Genomic DNA, 25816 nt, shown 5'->3' with positions numbered 1-25816 from the left:
TGAAAATGAACAAGATATGTGGCTACATATTTAAATGAGTAAATTTAAGAAGATAATCAGGCATAGTTTGCATTACAGCTTTCTTATTTATGCTGAGGTCTAAGAAAACGAGTAGGAAAATGTAGAACAGAAGAATGCCTGAGGCTTCTTTTAGAGCTGATTCAGTTGTATTCTTGTCTTTTTTCATTAATCCAAAAGCCAAAAGATCAGCTAGTAAACTGTGAGATTGAAATAATGTTTATTCAGTGAAACTGACCTTGGTGTGGATAATGAATTAATTTATCATAAATCTAGTTACATGCCTCCCATGAATCCCACAGTACACCAATTTCAAAGTAGTGTTCTCAAAGATCTACACTATCACAAGGGTGAATTTATTTACAAATGAAAGAATCTCTCAAAGATCGAAAGAGAGGCACTATTTGAACTACAAAACAACAAGGACATTGTCATTCTTTCTGCTGATAAAGGTGGGGCTGTAGTAGTAATGAATTGGCTTCAATACGACTGCGGTGGTGGCGCTGCAGTAGCACTGTCGCCTCACAGTAAGACGTTGTCTTGTTCGATTCTCAGTTAAAGTGTCTTCTGTCTGGAGACATGCGTGAATGGGCATACCTTTGTTGAAGTTTGTGCGTCAGGGCTGGCAACTCGGCACGTAAAAATCTACTGCCAATCATTAGCGGACCGGAGTTCCGCTGTGGCAACCCCTAACCGGGAAAAGCGAAAGACAACAACGATGCGGAAGCAAAAAGACAACTTCCAGGCAACATCTTACCATTAAAGATCCCATGAGCCAGTATATCTAATTTTTGCCCAAAATACACAAGGAGACCAACTGTGTCTGGGAGAGGCTCTATTACTGAGCCATTGTCATTATTTCTTACTAAACAACTTAAACCTTTATTGAAGTGGGTCAGGTCACGTATACAAGACACTACTGAATTTCTCAAAATCATCTCAGAAACCCAACTTGAACCTGAATGGTTGATGTGTACTCTAGATGTCAGTGCCCTTTACACTAACATTCCTCATGCTGCTAGCTTAGAGGCCTTTGAATACTGGTTAAATAAATCAGAATTGTATCAGCCAGGATTCAATACTTTTTTATTAGATCTGACAGAGCATGTCCTAGCCAACAATGTTTTTCTATCAGGACACCTGCTATTGGCAAATTAAGGGTACGGCTATGGGGGCATCTTTTGCCCCCATTTATGCTGACCTTTTTATGGCCTTTTTTGAGGAACAGCTTATTTACGATGCAGGCCATAATTTGTACCTGACAGAGATGGACATATGGAGGCGTTTTTGGATAATTGCTGGACGGTATGGAGGTCGGATGCGGAATATTTGTCTGAATTCATTGAATATTTAAATGAAAACAAATGGGGTTTACACTTCACGGTTAACTTTGACCTAAACACAATCACTTTTCTTGATGTTTCTATTTCTAGGAAATCAGATCACACTTTATGTACTGAAGTTTTCCGGAAGTATCCCCAATATAACACCCTCCTCCATGCATCCAGCTTTCATCCACCTCATATAACAAAAAATATCCCCAAATCCCAGTACATTAGAACGAGACGTATTTGTTCCAAGGATTCCACTTTTCAGGAATACAGGCAGGCTCTTACCCGCAGATTCAGGGATAGGGGCTATCAGATGGGACATGTCCTACAGGCCAGCAATTGGGCCAATACACTCAAAAGAGAAGACCTTTTGGAATATAAACAACATGAGCAGCACAGGCTGTCACCTATCAGGCTAGTCACTACTTATGGTAGGAATTCCGATTTGTTAATCAATAGTGTTCAAAGACACTGGAATATTCTACAGAGTGATCACAACCTAACTAATGTTCTATTAGACAGATGCCATTTTTCACTCCGTAAGGACAGAAATCTAGCTTCACACTTCAACCATTACAAACATTCACATTCCAGAACATCCTCTCAAGAAGTACAAACTACACTCATGGGTGAAGTACTCACAGGATGCTATCCATGTGGTCATTGCACTCACTGCAAAAAAGTTTTTAAGTCCAAACAATTTACAAAGTAAGAACTGTGGCACAGTTTACGACATTAACTTTTCTGCTAAGTGCAGGGCGAATGGCTGACTTATTTAGCTACATGCAGCTGTGGTGCCTTCTATATAGGCCAAACTTCACAGCCACTTAGACTGAGAATTTCTGAACACACTAGTGACTTGAGGAATAAAAAACCAAGTAGTGCTTTATTTAAACATTCCACAAAACATTTATCTGCCAAGTTCAGCTTCATAGTCATAGACATTATAAAAGGGAATAAATCCAATAAAACAGGATGGCATTCCATTCTTGATACAAAAGAAAAGAAGTGGATTGCTAAACTGGGTGGTTTATTCCCACCTGGTTTAAATGAACAATTTTGATTATCCAATCACAGGTTTGACTTAATTAAAATACATCTATAAAAGGATCATTTTCAATTAATTTTAGTTACACTGAGCAAGACTGTGGTGTATATCAGCTGAAACCGGTTTGTTTTTTCATTGAATAAACATTATTTCAGTCTCACAGTTTGCTGGCTCATCTTTTGGCTTTTGGATTTCATATTACTGGAGCCGTGCAATTGCCTTTCGTGCAGGGGAATTCCTTTGACCTAACACCATTTTTTCATTAATGTCAAGTTGAAGTATAAAGAAAAACAACAATTCTGCACCTGCTTTTGATAACAAGTCTAACGGTGTCAGACAAAAGTCGTAGGTTCAGTATTTTATAATATCGAATAATAAGGCTTACGGACAGAACCCACACTGTGAAAGCAGCAGACTCCAAATCAGACTTCAGACCAGTGACAAGTGGAGTACCACAGGGTTCAGTCCTGGGTCCTCTCCTGTTTGTATCTACTTCTCTGACGTACAGGCTAACACAGAAGGTCTTTGGCTAACAAAGTTTGCAGATGACTGCAAACTGGGAGCCATAATCGAAACTCCTAATGATGTGGACATACTACAAAAGGGCCTCACTGAGACAGATGCCTGGTGTCAAAGCCATGGCCTGAAGCTCAATGCCAAAAAGTGTATTGTCATCCCCTTTTTTACAAACTCTGTACCCATGAACTACCACATAAGTGGTAGTCTACTTAACGCCGAAAATGTGATGAGACCTTGGGACACAGGTGGACAGTAATCTCTCCTTTGATAATCACATTGCCACAGTGGTCAGGAAATCCTTCTACGTGGCTCACCTCATCATAAAAGGTTTCTCATCCAGAAAAAAAGAGGTCATTGTTCCCCTCTGCTCATCACTCATTAGACCCACTATAGAGTACAACGCCCCTTTTGGTATGTACCTCACAAGACATCTACAACAACTAGAAAGGCCACAGAAATACCTCACAAAGAGGATTACTGGCCTCAAACAGATGCCCTATGCAGATAGTCTCAAAAAACTCCAGCTTTACTCCATCGCATATCGCCTACTCAGAGGCGATCTCTGCCCAACATACAAAGCTATGTCAAACCCAGAGCTGTTGGACATGCTTCACTTAAAGAAATCCCAATCCCTCTGAGCTATACGCTCTAGGGACATAAACCTTGTCACCACAATAAACAGAACATGCTGGAGGGATAGATTCCTGTCCCAGAGATTTCCCATACTCTGGAACAGACTACCTATCTATGTCAAACAAACAAACAGAGCTCCTCATTAGCACTCTTCAAGAAAAATCTTGATGAATGGATGGGAAATAGGAAATTCACCCCAGGGATCACTTCTGTGGCTCTGCTCGACAGGGGCAAAGGAAAATAATTTTCTTGGGTGGCGAAAGCCAGGGTACCTTTTTGGCTAGGTTTATATAGGCCCTAGGGCTAATAGCCTAGTACCTACCTATGAACCTACCTATGAACCCAAGTATTGTCCACTATCAATGTTTCAGACTGTCGTCGTTCACTAGAAAAGAGACTGATTGTTATACATATTAAAATGTATTTCTAGCACACCACCAAGTTTGAAGCACTATGTTGGAAAATCCGTTATGGTTTGGTTATTGATGTATCTATTGACTGTAGGACTGGAATGTATGCTGATTTTAGCTGGACACCATCCGGTATTTGATTTGCCAGATGGCATGGACCTTTTTGCGGGATACATATTAATATTTTGAGGTACTGGAAATCACAGTAAAATCGCTAAATACTATGGCATTGTATGTTCTTAAAAAAAAGTCTGTTTTAATTGTGTTTTGCCGAGTTTTGAGTCCAAATGTATAAAGCACATTGAAATACAGTATCTTACACTGCTAGCATAGCTGGGCATTGAGCAGATGGGCAGTGTTCTTCTGGACACAAATGTTGAACCACATTATTAAATATTCTTTATGGGGAGGTACTTCTGCTATAGATGAGATAGAGGCAATGATATATTTGCCTATTATTTAGTAACGTCTGTGTACAAAATGTGGCACAAAGTTATATAGTGCTTAAACGTTTATAAATCTCTATATCTATACCATTGTCTTGATATTCTCTGGCTTAAGCTATACCCTCAGCAACGACAGCAAAACTTAAACTTCTGGATAATATTATCTAAGACTATAAAGACTGCAAAATTTACCTGGATATGTAAAAAATTTTAAGAAGGAGATTTGAAAGGGCAGCAGCCAGTGTCAAATCGTAGTAAAATATACAGTAGAGCTTAATATTTCCAGAATGTACTGTAGTTTATATTTAAATACATTCTGAATCTGCTTGCAGATGCTTTCAAGATAATGGCTATAACCTTTAGTGCAGCCGCAAAATAAACCGTGAACTAAGCTTAGTAACTAAGCTTATTAGTTTGTGGTTTATTTTGTGGCTAAGCTTATTAGTTTGAGTCACCCTTGTGAGGAAGCCACGGCTCCCCAGGGCGCCACGGCACACACTTTGGGAACCCCTGGTCTATCAGATCATATAGTCAGCCCAGTTTTGGGGGAGCCCCTGTTTGCTCCCAAACAAAAACATCCCAGTCTAGTAACAGCTTCAGCAAAGAAAAACTTGTTTAGGATTAACTTCAGATTTACTGTCTGAAGTGTTCCGAGTTCTGGGCAATGAATTCCCAAGGATAATCACCCCTGTCTCTGTGAGAATCCTCATCTTCTAAGAACACATTCTGTTTTCTAGCAATCCCTGCACTAGAATTGTGAAAAGTCAAACAGCCCCCAGAATTGACTGACTACAAAACACTTTTAGCCCAAATATATAACAACTGACTTGTATACAGAAACAACCTAATCATCTGCCCTGTAATTAAGTTTTAGTTTTTTTTTTTTCTAAAAGCATCCCTACAGGGAGAATGGTCAGGGAGACTGCCTATGGTTCCTGGCAAGAGGTCCCTCTCCCTGACAACTCCTATACCCAAAGTCTTTGGTTCTCTCATACCTGTAACAGGAACTGGAATAGCACTTGAGGAAGTATCTAACTCTGTCCATACTGGCCATTCCATCTATACCACAGGAAGTTGAGGCAATAGATAACTGGTCTGTGGAACAGTCTTTAGCCATGTCATTCTCACTATCCATAGGCTGAGGTAATAATTTTACTTGTCTTTTCTTTTTAGGTACAAGAGTAGTTTAAAAAGCAGGACCAGGAATATTACCCGTGCTGTAGCTAGAGAAGAAATCTGATTAGTACTCATTAACACTGAAATGTTTCACTATTAAGAACCAACCTCACTTTCTTTCTCCAAACTAGTGAACATAAGCAGTACACTGGAAATTTTTTTGTCACCAGACCTTAAAAACTTTTAGACAGAAATATCTTTGATCATTTATAACCTCAGAAATGAGAAAACATTCTAATTCTGTTAAAATGGTAGCTGTCAAGAGAAACACACATTCCAAGTGCAAAAGCACAGCCCAAGTACTTATTTTTATAAAAGAACAGTTTTCCCCAAAACTGAAAAAAGAGCCATGTAAATAGAGCAGAAATACATACAATCTCTGACAGAAGCAGATATTCTTAAGGCAGAGTACCACAAATCACTGGTCTTTAGCGGTGTCTCTCTCTGTCTATATATATATATATATATATATATATATATATATATATATATATATATGAGACATGAACACATGCGCACAGACACACACCAGAAATAATACTACAGATATTCAATGAGTAATATTTATGAGAGGAAAGGATCCCCAAACGGGATCTTAGCTTTTAGGCAAGAAGCATTTTACTGACTGTCCCTCTAGAGGCAGAAAGATACTTCTCCTTAAGGCAGCAAGAAATACTGAAGACTTACTATTGCTGATGTACTTCCCCCCAAAAATGGTGCAGCCAATTAGCTACCACAATGAGTGACAGAGAGGACAGTTAGAACTATAACAAGCTGGGTGGGTGCTGTGTCCTTGGATGGACACTACCCAAAGTGTACAGCAGCAGTGAGAAACATGGACATATATGTGGATTGAAAGAGAATGACAGTCTCGCAAAAACAGCATAGGTGAAGATTACAGAACACATACTCAGTCAAGCCAGTTATGGAAATAAGGTACATAAGGAAAGCTAGGGTTAGAATTCAGAAGTCCAGGAAATTATCAAGAGCACAAGAAAAAATGGAAACAGAAAAGATGGACCAGACTAAGAAAAAATACTGGCTGACTAACAAAGAGGCTAAGAGAGTAATCACAATAGCAAACAACAAGAGTTCAGAGAATCTCTATCAGCTTCTGGAAAGTGAGTCAGCAGATGGCACAAAAATAGGTTGCAAGGGCAAGCAATACAGAAATATAAAGAAGACAGTTATTGGACACCATTCCTAAGGGATGCCAACAAAATACTGCTCACTAATCTGGAGGTCATCAAAGGCAAGCAGATGTACATCCAGCAGCTTCCGAATGAAGAAAACCCCAGAGGAGGTGCACTGCCCCCATACATTACCTGCTAAGAAAAAGGAGAACAAATCCACTCTAAACGAAATAACATTTAGGAAAATGAAGACAAGAAAAGCAGTAGGCTCCAATGAGATTACTGCATTTAGGATGAAGATCTTGGCTGAGTTATGGAAGAAATAACACCTGAGGTTACTCGTCAGGATATGGAGAGAAAGCTGTATCCCAGATTACTGGAGAATAAGTATTCTAGTGCCAATGTATACAACAGACTAGAGTTGTATAAGTAAATCTGCCATAACAGTAGCTGTTCAAATACATAGGTTATATCTTGCTAAGGATATATCAGTCAGAAATCATCAAAAGCTTCGGGGCACCTTCCACATACCAAAACTTATGATGAGGAGAGTTATACAAACTCAGTGATTTGGGTGCCACACCCTTCAAAACTTTCTTGACGTACAGTAAGGGAGGCTAGAGCTCTGATATTTAGGTATAGGATAAGAGTAAAATATAAAAAATTCTCGCCCCTGGCAAACAACTCAGAAAAATGGGAATAGAGGGAGCAAATACTGCAACACTGACCTATTCAAACATCTTCTGTTATGGTAAGTTCACTAACACAGCTGTACTGCATTCATCATTAGGTCAATGTTGCAGTAACCTAAGCTGCATAGATACTATACCAGAGCTTAGACAGATATGGAGGAGGAGGAGGAAGACTAAGGGTCCAGGAGTCCCTAAAGAATGGCCCTAGATCAAAAAAATGCTCTGGACTTGAAAAAGTAATCTAGTTTGCAGTGTTTTATTAAAGGACACACAGGAAACCCAGTTGCTGCGTCTAGAATACTTCTAGGGTCCATCCCTTTCCAATAAGTTACAGAAGAAGCCAAGGTCCTGGAGGAATGGGTTCTAATCCTACCTGGAAGAGACTTTTTAGGGTGTGAATAATAAAAGATAATAGCATGAGACAACCACTTGGAAAATGCCGGCTTTGACACTAGTTGTTCTAATTTCTACCCTCATAGAAAATGAACCAATCACAATTCCTAAGGTTTTACTTCTATTAAAACTGTTTCCGATTTGTTTGTGGACTTTGAGTATGCAAAATCTTCTTTTTCTCATTATTAGGTTCTTGAAAAGTAATAATCTCTGAATCCACTTTTGTTAAAAAAAGAAGGATCTGTTCTTAAAAAATACCATATCCTTATGAAAAATGAGACGAGATTGATCCACCATAAGAGCCTGTAACTCAGATACTCAAAGACGATGAACTGTTTTACAAGTTACGAATTTAAAATCATTAAAAAAACATAAAATCCATATAACAACACAGAAGGTCTTTGGCTAACAAAATTTGCAGAGGACTGCAAACTAGGAGCCATAATTGAAACTCCTAACGATGTGGACATACTACAAAAGGGCCTCACTGAGACAGATGCCTGGTGTCAAAGCCATGGCCTGAAGCCTCAATGCCAAAAAGTGTATTGTCATCCCCTTTGGTACAAACTCTGCACCCATGAACTACCACATAGCTGGTAGTCTACTTAATGCCAAAAATGTGATAAGAGACCTTGGGACACAGGTGGACAGTAGTCTCTCCTTTGATAAACACATCGCCACAGTGGTCAGGAAATTCTTCTACGTGGCTCATCTCATCACAAAAGGTTTCGCATCCAGAAAAAAAGAGGTCATTTTTCCCCTCTACTCATCACTCATTAGACCCATTATAGAGTACAACGCCCCTTTTGGTATGTACCTCACAAGACATCTACAACAACTAGAAAGGCCACAGAAATACCTCATAAAGAGGATTACTGGCCTCAAATAGATGCCCTACGCAGACAGTCTCAAAAACTCCAGCTTTACTCCATCACATATCGCCTACTCAGAGGCGATCTCTGCCTAACATACAAAGCTATGTCAAACCCAGAGCTGTTGGGCATGCTCCACTTAAAGAAATCCCAATCCCTCTGAGCTACATGCTCTAGGACCTAAACCTTGTCACCACAATAAACAGAAAATGCTGGAGGGATAGATTCCTGCCCCAGAGACTTCCCATACTCTGGAACAGACTACCTATCTATGTCAAACAGAGCTCCTCATTAGCACTATTCATGATGATTGGATGGGAAATAGGAAATTCACCCCAGGGATCATTTCTGTGGCTCTGCTCGACAGGGGCACAGAAAAATAATTTTCTTGGGTGGCAAAAGCCAGGGTACATTTTTGGCTAGCCTTATATAGGCCCTAGGGCCAATAGCCTAGTACCTACCTATGAACCTATGAGCTGGTTCAAGTACAGAAAGAGTGTTAGTTTTACTAAACAAAATTAAGATCCCACAGAAAAGCCACCTGTTTTCCAGGAGGGCAAATACAAAGAACTCTTATCAAAAAATGCATAACTTGAGACTGTGTAGAAAGGAGGGAGATCTATGGGCAGACATGCAGATATAGCTGAAAGATATATCTTGATATAACAGTAAGAAAGATTAGAGAATAATAACTCATACAGACACTGTAAAACCAGAGGAATCATAGCCATAAAAGGGTCATGGTTCTTACCATGATACCAACTAGAAAAGCTTTTCCACTTACTCATATATGATTTTCTAATAGCAGGTTTTATGCTGCTGCATTTCATTGGAAAACAAGTGCCTAAAAGGTATTACATCCCATCACCCTGGCAGTGAACTGAAGGTGTTTTAAGTTTGGTGCATCAAACAACTCACATTGTGTGAGTAGGTCCAACCTTTTTAGGAAGGTTGTGGCAAATGCCCTTGGCCATTTTCAAAAGAAGGGAGAACCACTGTTGCCTGGGCCAAAAAGGGGGGGGGGTCAACACATTTACCTTGGGGGAGTTAAGTGTACTTATTCCTAACACACACAGCTCCCTGGCCCCTATCAGAAAAAGGTGCAACAAGGCAAAACCAAATCAATGGCCAAGTATAGACATACTACAAACAATGAAGTAAAGAGATAGAGCCTGGCTACATTACTGATCTTAAACCCAAGCTTCCCTCCAGAAATACCACCAACTAAGAAACCTAACCAAAAAATACGATGACAAAAAAAAAAAAAAAAACTTGTGCACTAATTCAGCAAAAACATCAGAACAACCCTCAAATTCTGGGCCACCATTAAACAACTCTTAAACCCAAGACAAACCACCACCCTAGCCTCCCCCCATTCCCACAGACAGCACTGTAGCCCAATTTAACTCTCACTTCATAAACTCCATACAGTCCCTACTAAACATCAATAATAGCACTCCATTAAGTATTCCCAAAACCTCTGCCCCTCAAAACACCCCTTTCCCATTTAAGGCCATTCAAACTAGTGTCATAAAAAAACTCCTCCTCAACCTAATACCAACAACAGTTGCCGCAGACCAACTACCCACCGAATTTCTAAAATTAGCAACAGATTATTTCATGCCCAGCCTCCCTTCTCATTAACTGTTCCATCTCAGAACAGTATGTCCCTAAACTCTGGAAAATCTCCCAAATAATTCTCCTGCATAAAGAAGACACATCCACAAACTTATCAAACTACAGACCAGTTACCATACTACCACCTATGCAAAATTCTTGAAAAATGAATACACTCTCTACTACTCAATTACCTACTACAAAATAACATCCTCTCTAGCTCCCTCCTTAACTTCATTAACTCTATCAACCAGGTAAGAAACCACGCATCAACCACCTTCCTATATATGTCAAAGGCTTTTAACACAGTTTCCCCATCGAAAACTACTACATGAATTATCCGCCATTAATCTCTCCCACTCCCCAATCATATGATTTCATAGTTAACTGTTTGATGATGTTCAGATAGGTTAAGTGGCAGGATGAAATCTCCACTCTACTGCCGGTCTCTAGCTGTCCCACAAGGTTCAGTTCTAGGCCCTCTACTCTTCCCTCTCTCTACCAACAAACTTCGGTATCCAACCATGCCACAACCATCCAATATGCAGATGATTCCACCATCATCTGCTCAGCTCCCACCCTCCCCAAACTCATGACTAGAACCCAAAAAGCCTTCACTGACATAGAACAATATCTCACAGAAAACCAACTCATTCTTAACCCTAACAAGACAAAATGTATGCTATTCACTAATAACAGAACTTCACTACTCTCACCTCCTTTTTACATCCTTGCCTCTAACAATACAAAAACTGAACCAATTGACAATACCAAGTTACTGGTAGTCACTATAGACAACTCACTAAAATACAACTAGCACAAAGCACTTTCCATAAAAAGGTCCACATTAAACCTGGTGCACTACATAGAACTAAACCATTTCTCACCTCTACCACAAGACAATCTATTGCCAGAACACTTTTGCTATCCACTTTAATGTATGCTTCCCCTATTTTCACTAACCTTAGGAAATCAGATCCAACCAAACTAGAGGCCTGCTATCACAAAACAGCTAGATTTGCTACGAGCCTCCCCAACCAAATACACCACTGCACTGCCTTAAAACATCTAAAATTGCTAGAAATACCAAACCTACTATCACTCAACGAACTTACTGTTGCCCACACCATTATACACCAATCAGATAACTGCCCTTCCCTTAAAACCCTAATCCAACCACGATCTACCAAGTGTATCCCTTTGCTCATCCAATAAACAACTGTTATAACTCACCAAATCCAGCAATAGCTTTGGTGACCTTCTGTTCTCAAACCAAATAGCAAAAACTTGGAACTCCAAACCCCAACACATAAACAACACTACCTCAACCTCCAAATTCAAACTTCTTCTCAAGGAGCACATATATAACAAATGGCTGTGCTCATGCACTGCCCCTGGATAATTAGGACATGCTCCCATCCTAGCCACTCTGTTGTCTATTGATCTGTGGATACCACTCTTTCTGTTGTCCATTGATCTGTGGATACAGCCTATCTACACTTTACAGTCTACCTAGACTTTTACCTGACTTTCTACAAGTGTTAATAACAAATTACATTAAAATTATGTATTCTCCCTGTAATCTACTTCTTGAAACCATGCCTGTAATGTAGTGCAATTGTTAACCACTGTCAATACCATATAATTATGTAGGACACTTGTGTGAAACTTATGATGCTTTACTTATCTATATCCTCTCATTAATCTATTGTACTGTATGGAGCTTTTCTCCCCGGGCCTCCACTGAAAACAGGCTACTAGCCCAGTTGGACCATCCCAGTAAACAAATGTAAAATACATAAATAAATAAATAAATAAATTTGGTGAGTTCTTCTGAAACTTAAAGAATGATCCAGGACATTATTGGAAAGATATAGAACTGCACAAATGGAACATTCTCATCCAGGGGAATGAAAAAGAAGGCCTATTTGCTAGGAACTTGGAGCAGAATTTCTTAAGTTGCTGTAAATGGAGACAAACAGATTTAACAGAGAAGCTCCTCACAACTCATATCAATTCCTGGAAGGTCTCCGGGTTCAATTTCCATTTATGAGGGTCTGTCCTACTCAGCTAGTCTACAATAATGTTTTGCTCTGATGAAATGTAAAAAGCCTGAAGAGTTAGATTATGCTAAGTTGCTATATTCCAAGCTACCATGGCTAATCTGGACAGAATCTAACCGGCACTCTTCTTTATGTTCCCCATCACTGAGGAGTTGTCTGTGATAACCTGTACAGGTGCTATAGACCAAAGATGATGTACAGACTTGATAGTGTTTATTCCTGCCAACATCTCTTTGACATTTATGCATCTTGATCTGTCCTGTTTGCTCCATAGACACCAAACTTTCACTCGTATGAAAACAGCTCACCAAGCAACATGCAAGGTATCTGTTATTACAGACTAAATGGAAGTTGGAATGGAGAAGTGAAAATCAGAGTTGAGCGATATCTTGTCCCTCTACCACTGTAACTCCTTTTTTACAAATTCCAAAAAAGCTAGGGAGTGCTGGTGCCAGTACTTGGGCCAGACTGACTTCAGGAACCATTGTATTTTTCTCAAATGAAGTCTGACAAAAAGAATCATGAGAATCATAGGTGCCATAAAACACACAATCCTGTGAAACATCATGACTGAAGTCAAGGCTGACTGGTAAAGATCAGGAACTGTTCTATGTAGGAGGTCTTTGCCGTGAAGAAAAGCCATCTCTAGGAATGTATCTACTATCCAAAAGGCATCCCAAGAACACTATCTTGTGAGAAGGAATGAGGGAACATTTCTGAATGTTCATCTGGAAACCCTTACCCAAACAAGGGATACCTGATATTTTGAAAAAAGATTGGAAAATACAAGTCAAGTCTAAATGTGGTAATATGTAAATGCCTTGCAACCTCCTGTGGGCTATCACAGGTGCCAGAGAATTTGTAAACACACTCTACAATGGTCCAAGGGGAAATACAGAGAACTGAAATGAACATTTAAGGCAGATACAAAAAATCTTTAACAAAAAAAATCTGTAATCTATGAGAACTGGAATGAGACAATAAGCATCTTTTAGATTTAATGTTACCAGAAAACTAAGAAAAGGTATGAAAGGTAACATGGATTGAAGGGGAAGTATTCTGAACTTGGGGCTTTGATGTACAGGTTGAAAACAGAAAGCTCTAGAACCAGTCTCTCTTTCTTTGGCACCAACAAAATTTCTTGATTAAAATATTCCCTGTTTGAGCTGGGGGTACCAGTTTTGTCATCCCTAGAGACAGCATATGCTGGATGACTGGTGAAAACAGGGAAGTCTGGGTAGATGGATGTGGGGGAATCACATGAAAGAGTAGATGGGACTCACAATAACATCTGTATCCTTGCTGGATGATTCTCACAACCCACTAGTTTGAGACTACCTGATACCATAGATGTAAATGCAGAGTTAGACTTTGGGAAAGGTTTAATGGGGTGCCAGGGAAGGGGGGGGGGGGTTCTGAAAGGAGCAGACAGTCGTACTTTTTGGACTTTTCTTGTTTTTGGGACTCACTCTATTTCTTTTTAGAGTCTCCATGTGGAACTGAAAGTCTACTTTTTCAAAACTTACTAAGAGATTGTATTCAGTTTCCTGTAAAGGATTCTGAATTGGAAGAAAAACTATTAAACTTGAAGCAATTTTTGAAAAAGCTGGGCAAACCCCTAAAATCAATTCATCTTTTTTTCAGCAGCAGGTGGCTGAATAAAATCCCTCTGTCAGGGGGAGAATTTAAAATCTTAGCTTTGACATCTTCAAGTAGGTTTTTGTGAATATAACCACACAAATCTTCTCATAACTGAAGCAGTAGCATCTGCTCTTGATAAAGCATTAGCAGAATCATAAGTACACTTTAAAGGAATTCATGCTGATCAATCAAAGGTGGTTTTGATAAACACAAATAAACCGAAACTAGTTTAATGAAACTGCTTTCTGCAAATATTGAAACAATTTACCCCATGTGAGGGGACACCTCCCACACACACCACAGAATTATACATACCAACTCTGATGTTGCACAAAAGTGGAGAAAAGTCAATTTCTAATTTTGTTGAAGGCAGTTTCAACAAACTGGCTTCAGTTTCTTTGCATTCTCTGAAATCTCTTTTGATAGATTGACATGATCCCCTTTAAGGAGTGTTGGTTTCCCGACAGACACAAAAACAATTCAGAGAAAATAGTCTGTCTAAAGAAGGAAAGTCAGCAGTTAATTTCTTCATATTCTCAAAACAGGCCAGCAAAAACTTCAGCATGTGAGCCTGGCAGTTCAGAATTCCTGAGGTCAAAGTAGCAGAAGAGTAAACCTCCTTTCCAAATCTACGTATATTCCCATTCTTATCAGAAGGGATGAGGATGGCTTTCACAAAATGTTTAGCAACAGATGGTATCGTCAAGAAAACCACTGCACAATCAAATTTGGGATAAGAAAATGGATATTTTCAAGACTGGGGCACTTTTTATAATCTATATGACTTTTAAGGGCTGGAGGGTGACTGCCATGCATACTGCAGGCTTTTAAGAAAACATCTTCTAATACTGGCATACCAGGTGGAATAGATGCAGGCTGAGGAAAATCCATTTGTAATAAATCACAGTATTTTTCTGAAAAGATGCAATATCACTCTACTCTCACTGAACCAATTCTTTCATTTTGATAACAGTTTCAGATAAAGATAATTCTTCTGAGGTGAAATCAGAAACATCACTTTCTTCAGAATCAGACTGTTCTGCCTGACAAGAATTAACAGACGGAAGCTCCTCCACTCCAATCCTTGCTCTTCTTTTTCAGAATCATTGTCAGGATTAAAGGGAATTATCTTCTTTTACCATTCAGACAGGAATCTTGAGTACAAGTGGATACGATATTAGAATAAGCCCTTAGCAAAGCCCAGCAAGTCTTTCTTGTCAAAAGTCACAGTGACAGAGAAAGCTAAAATGTTACATTCCTGTTTCTTTTTTCTAGAAGACCCTCCTAGAAAAGGACAGATTCAAAGCAGGGACACTTGACCAGGAATCAGGCACCTTAGCACAGCCATGTGGTAAAACATTCACTACTTCCTCCTCCAAGACTGACAAGAGTGGTTCTCACATGCCTGCAGAGGTCACCCCAACAACTGCATGATCGCCAGTTTTTGGTGACTGGAAGAAGTACACTAGAGGCTTCCAGGGAAATAGATGTGTAGTTTTAAAAGTTTTGCTGCTCTTAATTTGAAAATACTAGAGATAGAGAATGCCTCACAGTTCCCTGGTTTAAATGAACCACTTAAGTCTCAAATGCCATAACAATTCCCTGAACTCCAATAAATTCTCCCAAGAGCCACCCTGTTATTATTTTCGATAACTTCTAAAACAAAAAATAAAAATTTTAACACCTGGCTTATTCTTTGGAGGAAAGCTTTCCATGAATACTTAAAGGGTACTTATCTTCCCAGAGACTAAGCACAAGAGGAGCTCAGTTCAAACAGCAAGAAAGTTCTGAAGGGTTTGGCATCCAAAACACTGATTTTTTGCAGCTCTCCTCAAGCCTTCATAAGTTAGGATGCATGGCTGGTATCCCAAAGCTTAGGATGCTAGCTGACTGTCATGTCCTTGACAGAAGAGAACCTATACAGCTTAGGCTACTGCAACAGTGATCTAATAATGAACATCAAAGGGTGCATTCAGAACTGTGGACAGTACAGTGGTCCTAAACTCCTGTCGCACTGCATGAAACTGCTGGAGAAGATTCATGACAAACAGAATATCAGAAAGTAAGATGGGAGATGAGCAGTTCAGATTAAGATTAGAATACAGCATAACCAACCTGATGGTTGCAGAGAGACAAACAATGAAGAAGCTGGCAATGAGGAAAGTGTCCATCTACACATTCCTATACTTGTAGAAAGCTTATAGCAAGGTCTCAATAAAGCTGATTTTAGGCCTGTAAACATTGGTAGAATTAGTGCAGGGTATGAAAAAGTACCCAATGAAACAAGTGCAAACAGTGTTCGGACTCTTAGGAGGGTTCTCCGTGGGAGTGGATCTGCATTACAGTTCTGGTTTGAGCCCACTTTTGTTCACACCAGTGATGGGCTACATTAACAAACAAGCAAAAGTGGGTAGATCAGCAAAGTTGATGTATGTAGATGATGTGGCACGACACGCATACTCGGAACATGAGCTTCAGCAAATGAAAGAAGACTGATATATAAAACCAAAGACACGTGGAATGAAAAGTACAGTTTTGTACCTACCATAAATGTAGATGTTCGAGGATTCCCTTGCTGCAGTCCTGACAATTGGGTATAGTCCGCGTCCCAGTCGGCCCAATACCAGAGAGTAAGGCTGGCGTCGGTCATGGCAGACTGACTGGCGCCAGTACGTGCCAGGTACTAAAATGACATGACCGACGTCATTTCAGTCCTTTTCTTGCCCCAGATGTCAGAAGACCCAAAAGACAAGTCCCAAAACAACCTGCACCAAAAACATGTACAATATATACAGTAATATATACAAAAATATAAGCATGTAAACTCACCTACACAACCACCCTGAAACACAGAGGGAAGGAGGAAACATCTACATTTATGGTAGGTACAAAACTGTACTATGTTCTTCGTCTTCCCTTGCTGCAGTCCTGACAATTGGGTAGAATCCCAAAGCAGAGGTAAGGGAGGCTGGCAAATTATAAAGTAGCAGGAGCTGACAACATGCCTTGTAAAACAGCTGTGGCAAAACCAGCTCTAGTCTTAGAGTATACAGGCAGGTGATAATGCCTAGAGAAAGTATGCACTGAACTCCAAGTAGCTGCCTCCAGAATATCCTTAGTTGCCACCCCTTAGAAATGCTGTTGAAGTGGCAGTAGCCCTAGTGGAATGAGGCCTAATCCCAGCTGGAACCTCTTTGCCATGATGGGAATAACAAAATGCAATGCAAAAGCCAATCCACCTAGAAATAGTTTGTTTTGACACAGGCTTGCCCTGTGAACTTAAAGCAAAAGAAACAAGTAACTGCTGAGACTGCCTAAAATCTTTAGTCCTGCTCAAATAATAACGCAATTGCTGTGTACATCTAAAGTGTGCAAAATCTTTTCCCCTTTATTTTGAGGATCTGCAAAAACGTAGGCAAATGAATAGTTTGGTTTAAAGCCACACTAGAAACTACCTTAGGCATAAAGGAAGGATTATGATACCCTGTCCTTATGGAAAATCAAAAGGGCTCTACTGCCATAAGGGCCTGCAACTCAGACACCCTTCAGCAGTCTTCCATGACAAATATTTCAATTCAGCAGTAGCTGCAGGCTCAAAAGGTTGTAGAGTAAGTTTTTCCAACACAAAATTGAGATCCCAAGCAGGAGTAGGAGCCCTCTAAGAAACTGCTTGAACAAAGGATGCGAAAACAAAGGTGGGTCACAATCATAGTGAGCTGAAATTGCTGCAGCATGAATCTTTATGGAAGAGAAAGACAAACCTTTGTCCAATAATTCAGTAAGATATTAAAATAAAAATCTCTTCCATTTTTCTGCATACACTCTCCTAGTACTGGCCTTTCTAGCTTATAATCACATTTAAAACTTGCTGAGGAAGCTGAGACCTACCATGCTTCAACACAGAATATGCCAAGCTGTGAGATGAAGAGATTGAAGCTTGACATTGAGCAGATGACCGTCCTTCTGAGATAACAGATGAGGAATCAGAGGTAAAGGCCATGGAGGCTTCTTTACAAGACTCCTTAGAAGTGGGTACCAGTGTTGCGAGGCCAATCTGGAGCTATCAAAATCATCCTTGGCCTGTCCTGTCTGACCTTTAGTAATACCTTTAGAAGAAGAGGTAGAGGTGGAAAGGCATAGACATGAAGGTTTTTCCAACTGAAAGACAGAGCATCCACTTTTGCAATACTTTGGCAGCTGGTGGTTTAGTCTATGTCTGGAGTTCCCCATGACACTGTCAATTTCTGAAATACATGAAGATCCAGTTTCCACGGGATCCATGATTTGTCTGCTTAATACTTCTGCAAGGGAGTGCTGTGCTCCTGGCTGAAACCTTGACCGAAGAGTCAGTAGCAGGCTTAGCAGTCTCCCATAAAATCATTGCTTGCCTGCATAGAGGATAAGAATGTGTTCCCCTTGCTTGTTGATGTACCACATGACAGTTGTGTTGTCTGTCAGAATCAACACCTGCCCTGGAAGAAGTAACTCCTTGAACGCCATCAATGCAAACTGGACTGCTAACATCTCCTTCATGTTGATATGTAGATGCTGTAGTCTGGCAGGCCACTTGTCTTGTATCCACTTTCCATTTAGATGAGCTCCCCAAGCAGTGTCGAGGCATCTGTCGTTAAAATTGTTTAGGTGACATTCCTGAGCCCACCACAAGAATTCCTTTTGAAGGCAAGGTATTATTTGAATGACAGTGTCCAAATAGTTGATGGAAGTAAAGTGACAGACTTTTGTTTGTTTTCTTGAGCCAGAATCAGGCAGTCGTCCAAGTAAGGATAAATTTGAATGCCTTGAAGCCTGAAGTAAGCTATCACTGGCAATGCAGAGAACTGATAATGAAAATCTCCAGTTATACTTTCTGCAACTTAGCCTTATGGGCACATGAAGGTAAGCTTCCTTGAGATCCAAAGTTACCATCCAGTGATCCACATCTTGAACTTGGGAATGTCCAGATAAGTGTTGAGGATAGATAATCCCCTTTCTGACACAGGACTGGCTGAATAGCCCTATCTGGAGTACTGAAAACTTGCTTGTGAGTTCTCTTTTCTTTGTGGAGGAGGAACATCTGATGAATGATATCCAGCACCCATCTGTCTTGAGTGATTAAATCCCAATTTTCTTTGAAAAGAGACAATCTTCTCCCCCAAAGGAGCAGCCAGCGAGAGAGTCCACTGGAACCATAAGCAGGATATGTCACCCCCTTAGGCCAATTTTTTCTAAACTCGGAGGCTGCACAAACAACACATCAGACTGTAACCATGCATGTCTGCGAAGAACAGAACTAGTAGCAGCCACCCTCGAGGAGGCCTGAACAGCATCAAACCACACTGCAAAGAATGCTTACCCACTTGTTCTCAGACACACAACCAAATCCAGCGAGATAATTCTGATATTTCAGCATATGAAATTGACAATTCAACGCCCTGGCTAGAGGTGGAAGAAGTATATACTTTCTTTCCCCCACCCAGCCCTAAGCCTTTTTCTTTTTATTGGGGTACAGGATTTTTTTTTAAGACCACAAGCTTTTTTTTTAGGCCCTGAGAAGGAGGGAATCATCCACATCAGAATCAGAGATAAGTAGGAAAACTCTGGCAGTCTTCCACAAGACTCTTGAAGCTGTGAACACTGGTAATCAAATCTTCTGCCATTTTAAGCATATGTTTCTTAGCACAGAGGCGAAATGCTGAGAGAAGCCCCTAGAAAGCTGAACTTGGCCTTCCTCTAAAAAGCTGCTTTGGCAAGGGGAGAGGCTAACTACTACTGGGAAAGAAGAGAAGAACAACACCTCAGCCCTCAGCTCTCTCTGCCTCCTACCCTGAGAGGGCACATCCTGTAACAGTACAGTATCTGCCTGAGACCATAGAGACTCAGGCCCTAAACAAGGTATACACAATGTATACAGTTATTCACTTTTTCTGACATCGTTTAAATACTGACTCTGTATTCGGTCTGAAAAGACTGAGAAATGGCGTGCATCATGCGCATTACCCTGGCGTGGGCGCGTCAGTCTAGCGCCGCCCATGACCGGTCAACTCTTCTCTGGTATTCTGGGAAGAGACAAGACAGTAATTGTGGCAGAAACTGGAGAAAATCAGAAGATGAAAATTGAGAGAGAAGGGAAAATAGTTTAACAGGTTGAAAGCTTCAAGTAACTGGGAGGTGTGGTTGAGATGGGAAGTCTGAATGAGGAGATCAAAGCTAAGGTGCTGGAGCCAAATAGCACAGACTACCAAGGGTAGTGTGTGACAGAAGAATGCCAAAGAAGCTGAAAAGTAAAAAAGGAACAATGTGACCAGCGTTTCTGTATGTCACAAAAACCTGAGCAATGAAGGCAGTGCAACTGAGGAGGCTAGTGGTGATGGGGATTAAGTGTCTCAGACAAGTGGTAGGATGCATTCCAGTCAGACAGATGAAAAAATGAGGAAATCGGAGCAGAACCCAAAGTAGCCTCAACTGCAGAGAAGGTCAGGGAGAACAGACTGTGGTGGTTTGGTCAGATATGTAGAGGCAAAAAACGATCTGGCAAAGTAGTAAATATTAGAATAAAGGTTTGAATTTCTGCCTAGTGGAAGATTGACTATATAGCTCTTAGTGTCTAGAAAGCAGCTAATAATAATCTTTGTGTGATGTTTCCAACTAATCTGGCAGTGTTTGCTGATACTACCAAGGAACAGAAGAGCTGCAGTAAACAGTTCTTTGCTTTTTTCAATGACACACTAAACTCTTGTCCTTTTCAGCTTGAGATGGGCTGAAACTGATGCTATATATGGTGAACTCCACAAGGGCTGTTGTGAGATCAGACAGGGCTTTCAAAAGGTAATGACTGACCCCCATCTTGAAGTGCAAAAACGTCCTGGATGCCTTGGCAAGTTTCATGTGCAAGTATGCATCCTGAAGGTCCAGACAGCCCATCCATTTCCCTTTCAACAGGGAAGTATTGGCTGCAATCTGATAATTTGAAATTACATCTTTTTTTACATATAGATTTATGTCACTCAGGTCTCTTATTAACCTGAAGTCCTTTGTCCTCTGTTTTAGTGGGACCTTTTGGATGACTTTTTTTATTGTATTTTTACTTCTAATCTTGCTGCTGTTTTTGGTGGTTTTAGGATGTGGCTATTTGGTGCATTTAAGGAACACTGAAGCCTTTTCCTTTTCCATACTGAAAAAAAAACTCTGCATACTCACTGTGAAGGCTGCCAGCTTAGCTAGATAGAATTTTGTAAACAATTATATGCCCTTGTAAATATTAATATGATCCACAGGCTTGTCTGACAAATGTAAGAAAACTGTGTTATGTTCTGAGCTTCAAAAATGTAAACACAGTGCACCCTGCTGGAAGAAAGCTGAAAAGTAAAGGATTTTATGACTGTGTATGATCTCAAGCTAGGAACAGGATGTCTGCAGCTATAAATTCTTTCTATTGTCCTAAGACAGAGATAATTACTAGGTTTCACATGTAAAGTATCTTATTGCTGTGCCTTCCTGGCAAATGTTGATCAAAAAGAAATGTTAAATTTTGAGTTCTGTTAGCCTGGAAACTAAATCAGAATTGACAAAAATGATGTAATCTGAAATGACTCAGCAGTAGTGTGTATTATTAATTTAAGGACTCTCTCTCAGAGAAAGAGATAGCACTTAGTATTTTGTTCTGAAGCTGACAAAAACTCACCACCATTTTGCTTTGCTCTGTAAGTAAGATATTTAGAACAGTGATTTCTCTTAGAGATAGCTAGAAATAGCAAGATTAGCCTAGCTGTTTTCTAAACTTATGTCAGACTGTCCTACAATGTTGTTTTAAAGTATTTTCTGTAATTTCTGAACTCTGTCATTGTGTTGAGTTAATAAGTATTGTCTTGTGTTTTTATTATTTATTATTAAATATATTTAAACCTTTTAACTGTGGCTGGTTTGTGTAAAGATAATTTAAGCTCTGAGAGTACTTACATGTATATGGTGATACTGTATAGGTCACTCCGAAATAACCTTCAAGTCTCAGTCACACTTACCAATTGGATAACAGTAACATTGCACAGTAGAATTGAACACCCTTTGGTAAGGGCCTTTAGAGTAGCTGATAACAGTAGTTGGTGGCAGGTGGTACTACCATATAGTTTGGGCAGACGGAGACATAGCTAGTGAACCTGTGTCAGCCTACCCCAGGAGTGTCAGCGTGTTGTATATAAATCAAATCACAAAGTGTGTGTGTGTGTGTGTGTGTGTGTGTGTGTGTGTGTGTGTGTGTGTGTGTGTGTGTGTATGCTACTTGGGCATAGACACAAAGCACTGGTTGGACAGAGAGGCTACTGGCAGTTTTGGCTTGACTACTTGGTTGAGATCTGTACCCTATAGCTATGCCAGTGTGGAGTCTTACTGGGGATCTGGAGAGAAAGGGAGAAACTAGCCCCAGACTGACTGCGATCTCCATGTGTTCTTAAGGGAAATTGTACTTTACTGTTTGTGTACTTATCCTCCCAATGTGGATGCCCCTCACTGATGTTAGTGGTGAGGACGGAGGCTCCTTGGTTAATGGGCCAGTGTGGGGGCATCACAATCACTATACAACAAAAAAAATAATTGCAAATGTAACTACAGTCAAAACAACAAAGTAAACTAAGCAGAATCATTTAGTTACTGTACAATGGTAGAAAAAAAAACAAAACAAAAATAAGACAGCAACATAACAGGAGTGCAGAAGAAACTAGCAAACTCCTTTTACTTTGTAAACATTGTTGGCAAAGGTAAAAACTGAAACTACGTGACTTGAATCTTTTTTCAAAATTTGAGGAAAACTGTAAATCTATTGGAAAATGTTTCCAAAATTACAAATGACTCTGGCAGTGCCTCTCAATGCTTGTTGGAATGTGGCAAACAAGATCTTGTCAGAACAACAGCATCATGGCAGCTAGAGGAGGAGAGTATGAGTCTGGGAATGATTTAAAATGCTACAAAAGCTGGATTGTATTGAATTGTATTAATTCTCTGACAGAAGAGTATTTTGTTGATTGAAAAAAAGACAGAAATCTGAAAATGCATAAAATGAAAATTGGTACACAGTAGTGGCCCTCACATTTTGCCTCTGAATATGGTTCAAGCCCCTAATAAGCAGCTTATAAAAATATATGATTGTGCAGCACTATAAATCTTGACTAAAGTTAAAACTGCAGGTACTTATTGCAATTAGCTCTTTGGCATTTAGTCTTTAATATTAAACTGTGCTAAAAAGAAAAATAATTGTATTAGTATTATTGCAATAATTAAGTTTTATCCAGATGACATACCTGTGGAAGGATGGAGGTGTTTAGGAAAGATGGCTATGGAGTTTTTAACCAGATTGTTTAATGAAACTTGGCAAGTGAGAGGATGCCTGAGGAGTGGAGAAGAAATGTTTTGGTACCGATTTTTAAGAATAAGGGTGACGTGCAGAGCTGAAGTAACTATAGAGGCATAAAAATGATCACTCACAGCATAAAGTTATAGGAAAGAGTAGTGGAAGCCAAGTTAAGAAGAGAGTTGATGATTATTGAGCAGCAGTATGGTTTCATGCCGGGAAAGAGCACTACAGATGCAATGTTTGCTCTAAGGGTGTTGAGGGAGATCTATAGAGAAGGTCAGAAGGAGTTGCATTGTGTCTTTGTAGACTTAGAGAAGGCATATGACAGGGTGCCTATAGAGGAGTTATGGTATTGTATGAGGAAGTCGGGAGTGGCAGAGAAGTATGTAAGAGTTGTACAGGATATGTACAAGGGTAGGGCAACAGCGGTGAGATCTGCAATAGGAGTGATGGATGCATTTAAGGTGGAGGTGGGATTACATCAAGGATCAGCTCTGAGCCCTTTCTTATTTGCAGTGGTGACAGACAGGCTGACAAACGAGATCAGACAGGAGTCCTGGTGGACTATGATATTTGCAGATGACACTGTGATCTATAGTGAGAGTAGGGGACAGGTTGAGGAGACCCTGGAGAGGTGGAGTTATGCTCTAGAGAGAAGAGGAAAGAAAGTCAGCAGGACTAAGAATATACATGTGTGAATGAAGAGGACAGAGGAATGCTGAGGATGCAGGGAGTAGAGTTAGTGAAAGTGGTTGAATTTAAATACTTGGGATCAACAGTTCAGAGTAAATGTCAGTGTGGAAAACAGGTGAACAAACAGAGTACAGGCAGGATGGTGTGGGTGGAGAAGAGTGTCAGGAGTGGTTTGTGACAGTCTGGTATCAGTAAGGGTGAAAAGGAAGGCCTACAAGAAGGTAGCAAGACCAGCTATGTTATATGGGTTGGGAGACAGTGGCACTGACAAAAAGGACACGAGTCAGAGCTGGAAGTGGCAGAGTTAAAGATGTTAAGATTGGCGTTGGGCATCATGAGGATGGACAGGATTAGGAATCAGTATATTAGAGGGTCAGCTCCGGTTGGACGGTTTGGAGACAAAGCCAGAGAGGTGAGACTGCATTGGTTTGGACATGTGCTGAGGAGGTATGTAGGGTATATTGGGAAAAGGATGCTAAGGATGGAGCTGCCAAGAAGGTCTAAGATAAGGTTTATGGACGTGGTGAGAGAGGACATGCAGGTGGTCGGCGTAACAGAGCAAGATGCAGAGGACAGGAAGAAATGGAAACAGATGATCCGCTGTGGCAACACCTAAAGGGAACAGCCAAAAGTAGAAGAAGAAGCAGCCTGCAGTAATTAAGTTTTGTAATAGTATATTATTAAGCTCTGCCTGCATTAAGTTTCATGCTAAACAGCAAGGGGACCAAATTACAGAGTGCTGTTGTATAACATAAGAAACAGACAACCTTCAATCAGCTGTCTCTTCTCCGCAGGTCAAGTATTTAATGTGTCAGAGTGATGAAATATACCAAGCTTTTTTCCCCCAGCAATCTAGCTCATGACAAAAAAACACTATAAAATATACATCAGAATGAAGCAGCAGATTAAAGCCAAAGAAGATCACGGCTCTGCTGAGCTAAGCTAACTCTCATTTCTGGACGTGGAATGTTCTGCTTACATCTATGTTTGACATAATGACAACAGCTTTGTTGTTGACATTTGACAGAGGGTCCATGTCAGCTGTTAGCAATAGTCTCTTTAAGACTGTAAACAAATACTTCATAATCAAATACTAGAACTGATTTACCTTGTAAATGCTTTATAATAAGTTTGCTTTAAACTACTTCTGGTCTTTGGTCTCTCCTTCTCCACATGCTGCAATTTATTTCTTTGCCACAGAATTCTAGTGTTGAACCCAAGTAATACACTGAAGCAGCTACTACCAATAATGGATTACGTTAAAGAAAATAAAATATCCTCTACTGTCACTTTCATGCATATGTACAACACAAAGCCAAAAAACTCTATTTTTATGTGTGGGGAACTCAACAGTGAAGCAAAGATGCATATAAACCATTTGTGAACAACACCTCACCTCGTTTCCACCAGAGTTTTTCCTGTTTTCCCATACGCATGGAAAGCTGCAAAGGCAAAAAGTGTTAGTTAAAAATGGCATTCCAATATCTGCTATGGTGAGTATCAGAGCTTAGATAATGCTTAAAAGGACTGCAGGCAGACATACAATATCAACATGAAAGGCTTAAAGGAGATGGTCAATGTACTCTGTAAAAAAACAGAACAATGGTCCAATTTATGGAATTCAAGTGAAATGGAAAAGTACAGTACAGTTGTTTAAGTAAACTTACCATACCAGTAGATGTTCGAATGATCACTGTTGTAGTAGCCTTAGCTATATGGAGTTATATCCTGCCAAGGATATAATATGGTCAGCTTCCAGTGATTCAGAACACCTTCAACATGCCCAAA

The 25816-nt window shown here is 40.0% G+C and overlaps 1 protein-coding gene across 1 annotated transcript in view; it reads right to left on the bottom strand.

Moving 5' to 3' along the window:
- The window catches only part of SLC38A10 (solute carrier family 38 member 10), a gene marked incomplete in the record, with an annotated part of 1157663 nt that overhangs the window by 1086766 nt on the left and 45081 nt on the right, over positions 1-25816 (bottom strand). Inside the window, 1 exon segment of the mRNA XM_044072422.1 lies at positions 25425-25470. Coding sequence (XP_043928357.1) covers positions 25425-25470 — 46 coding nt within the window.

This window comes from Protopterus annectens, chromosome 5.part0 (assembly GCF_019279795.1).
Source record: "Protopterus annectens isolate FY-2018-M chromosome 5.part0, PAN1.0, whole genome shotgun sequence".
NCBI classification, from domain to species: domain Eukaryota; kingdom Metazoa; phylum Chordata; order Ceratodontiformes; family Protopteridae; genus Protopterus; species Protopterus annectens.
Note: the sequence above shows the minus strand (reverse complement) of the source record. Positions and strands in the feature narration are given on the sequence as shown.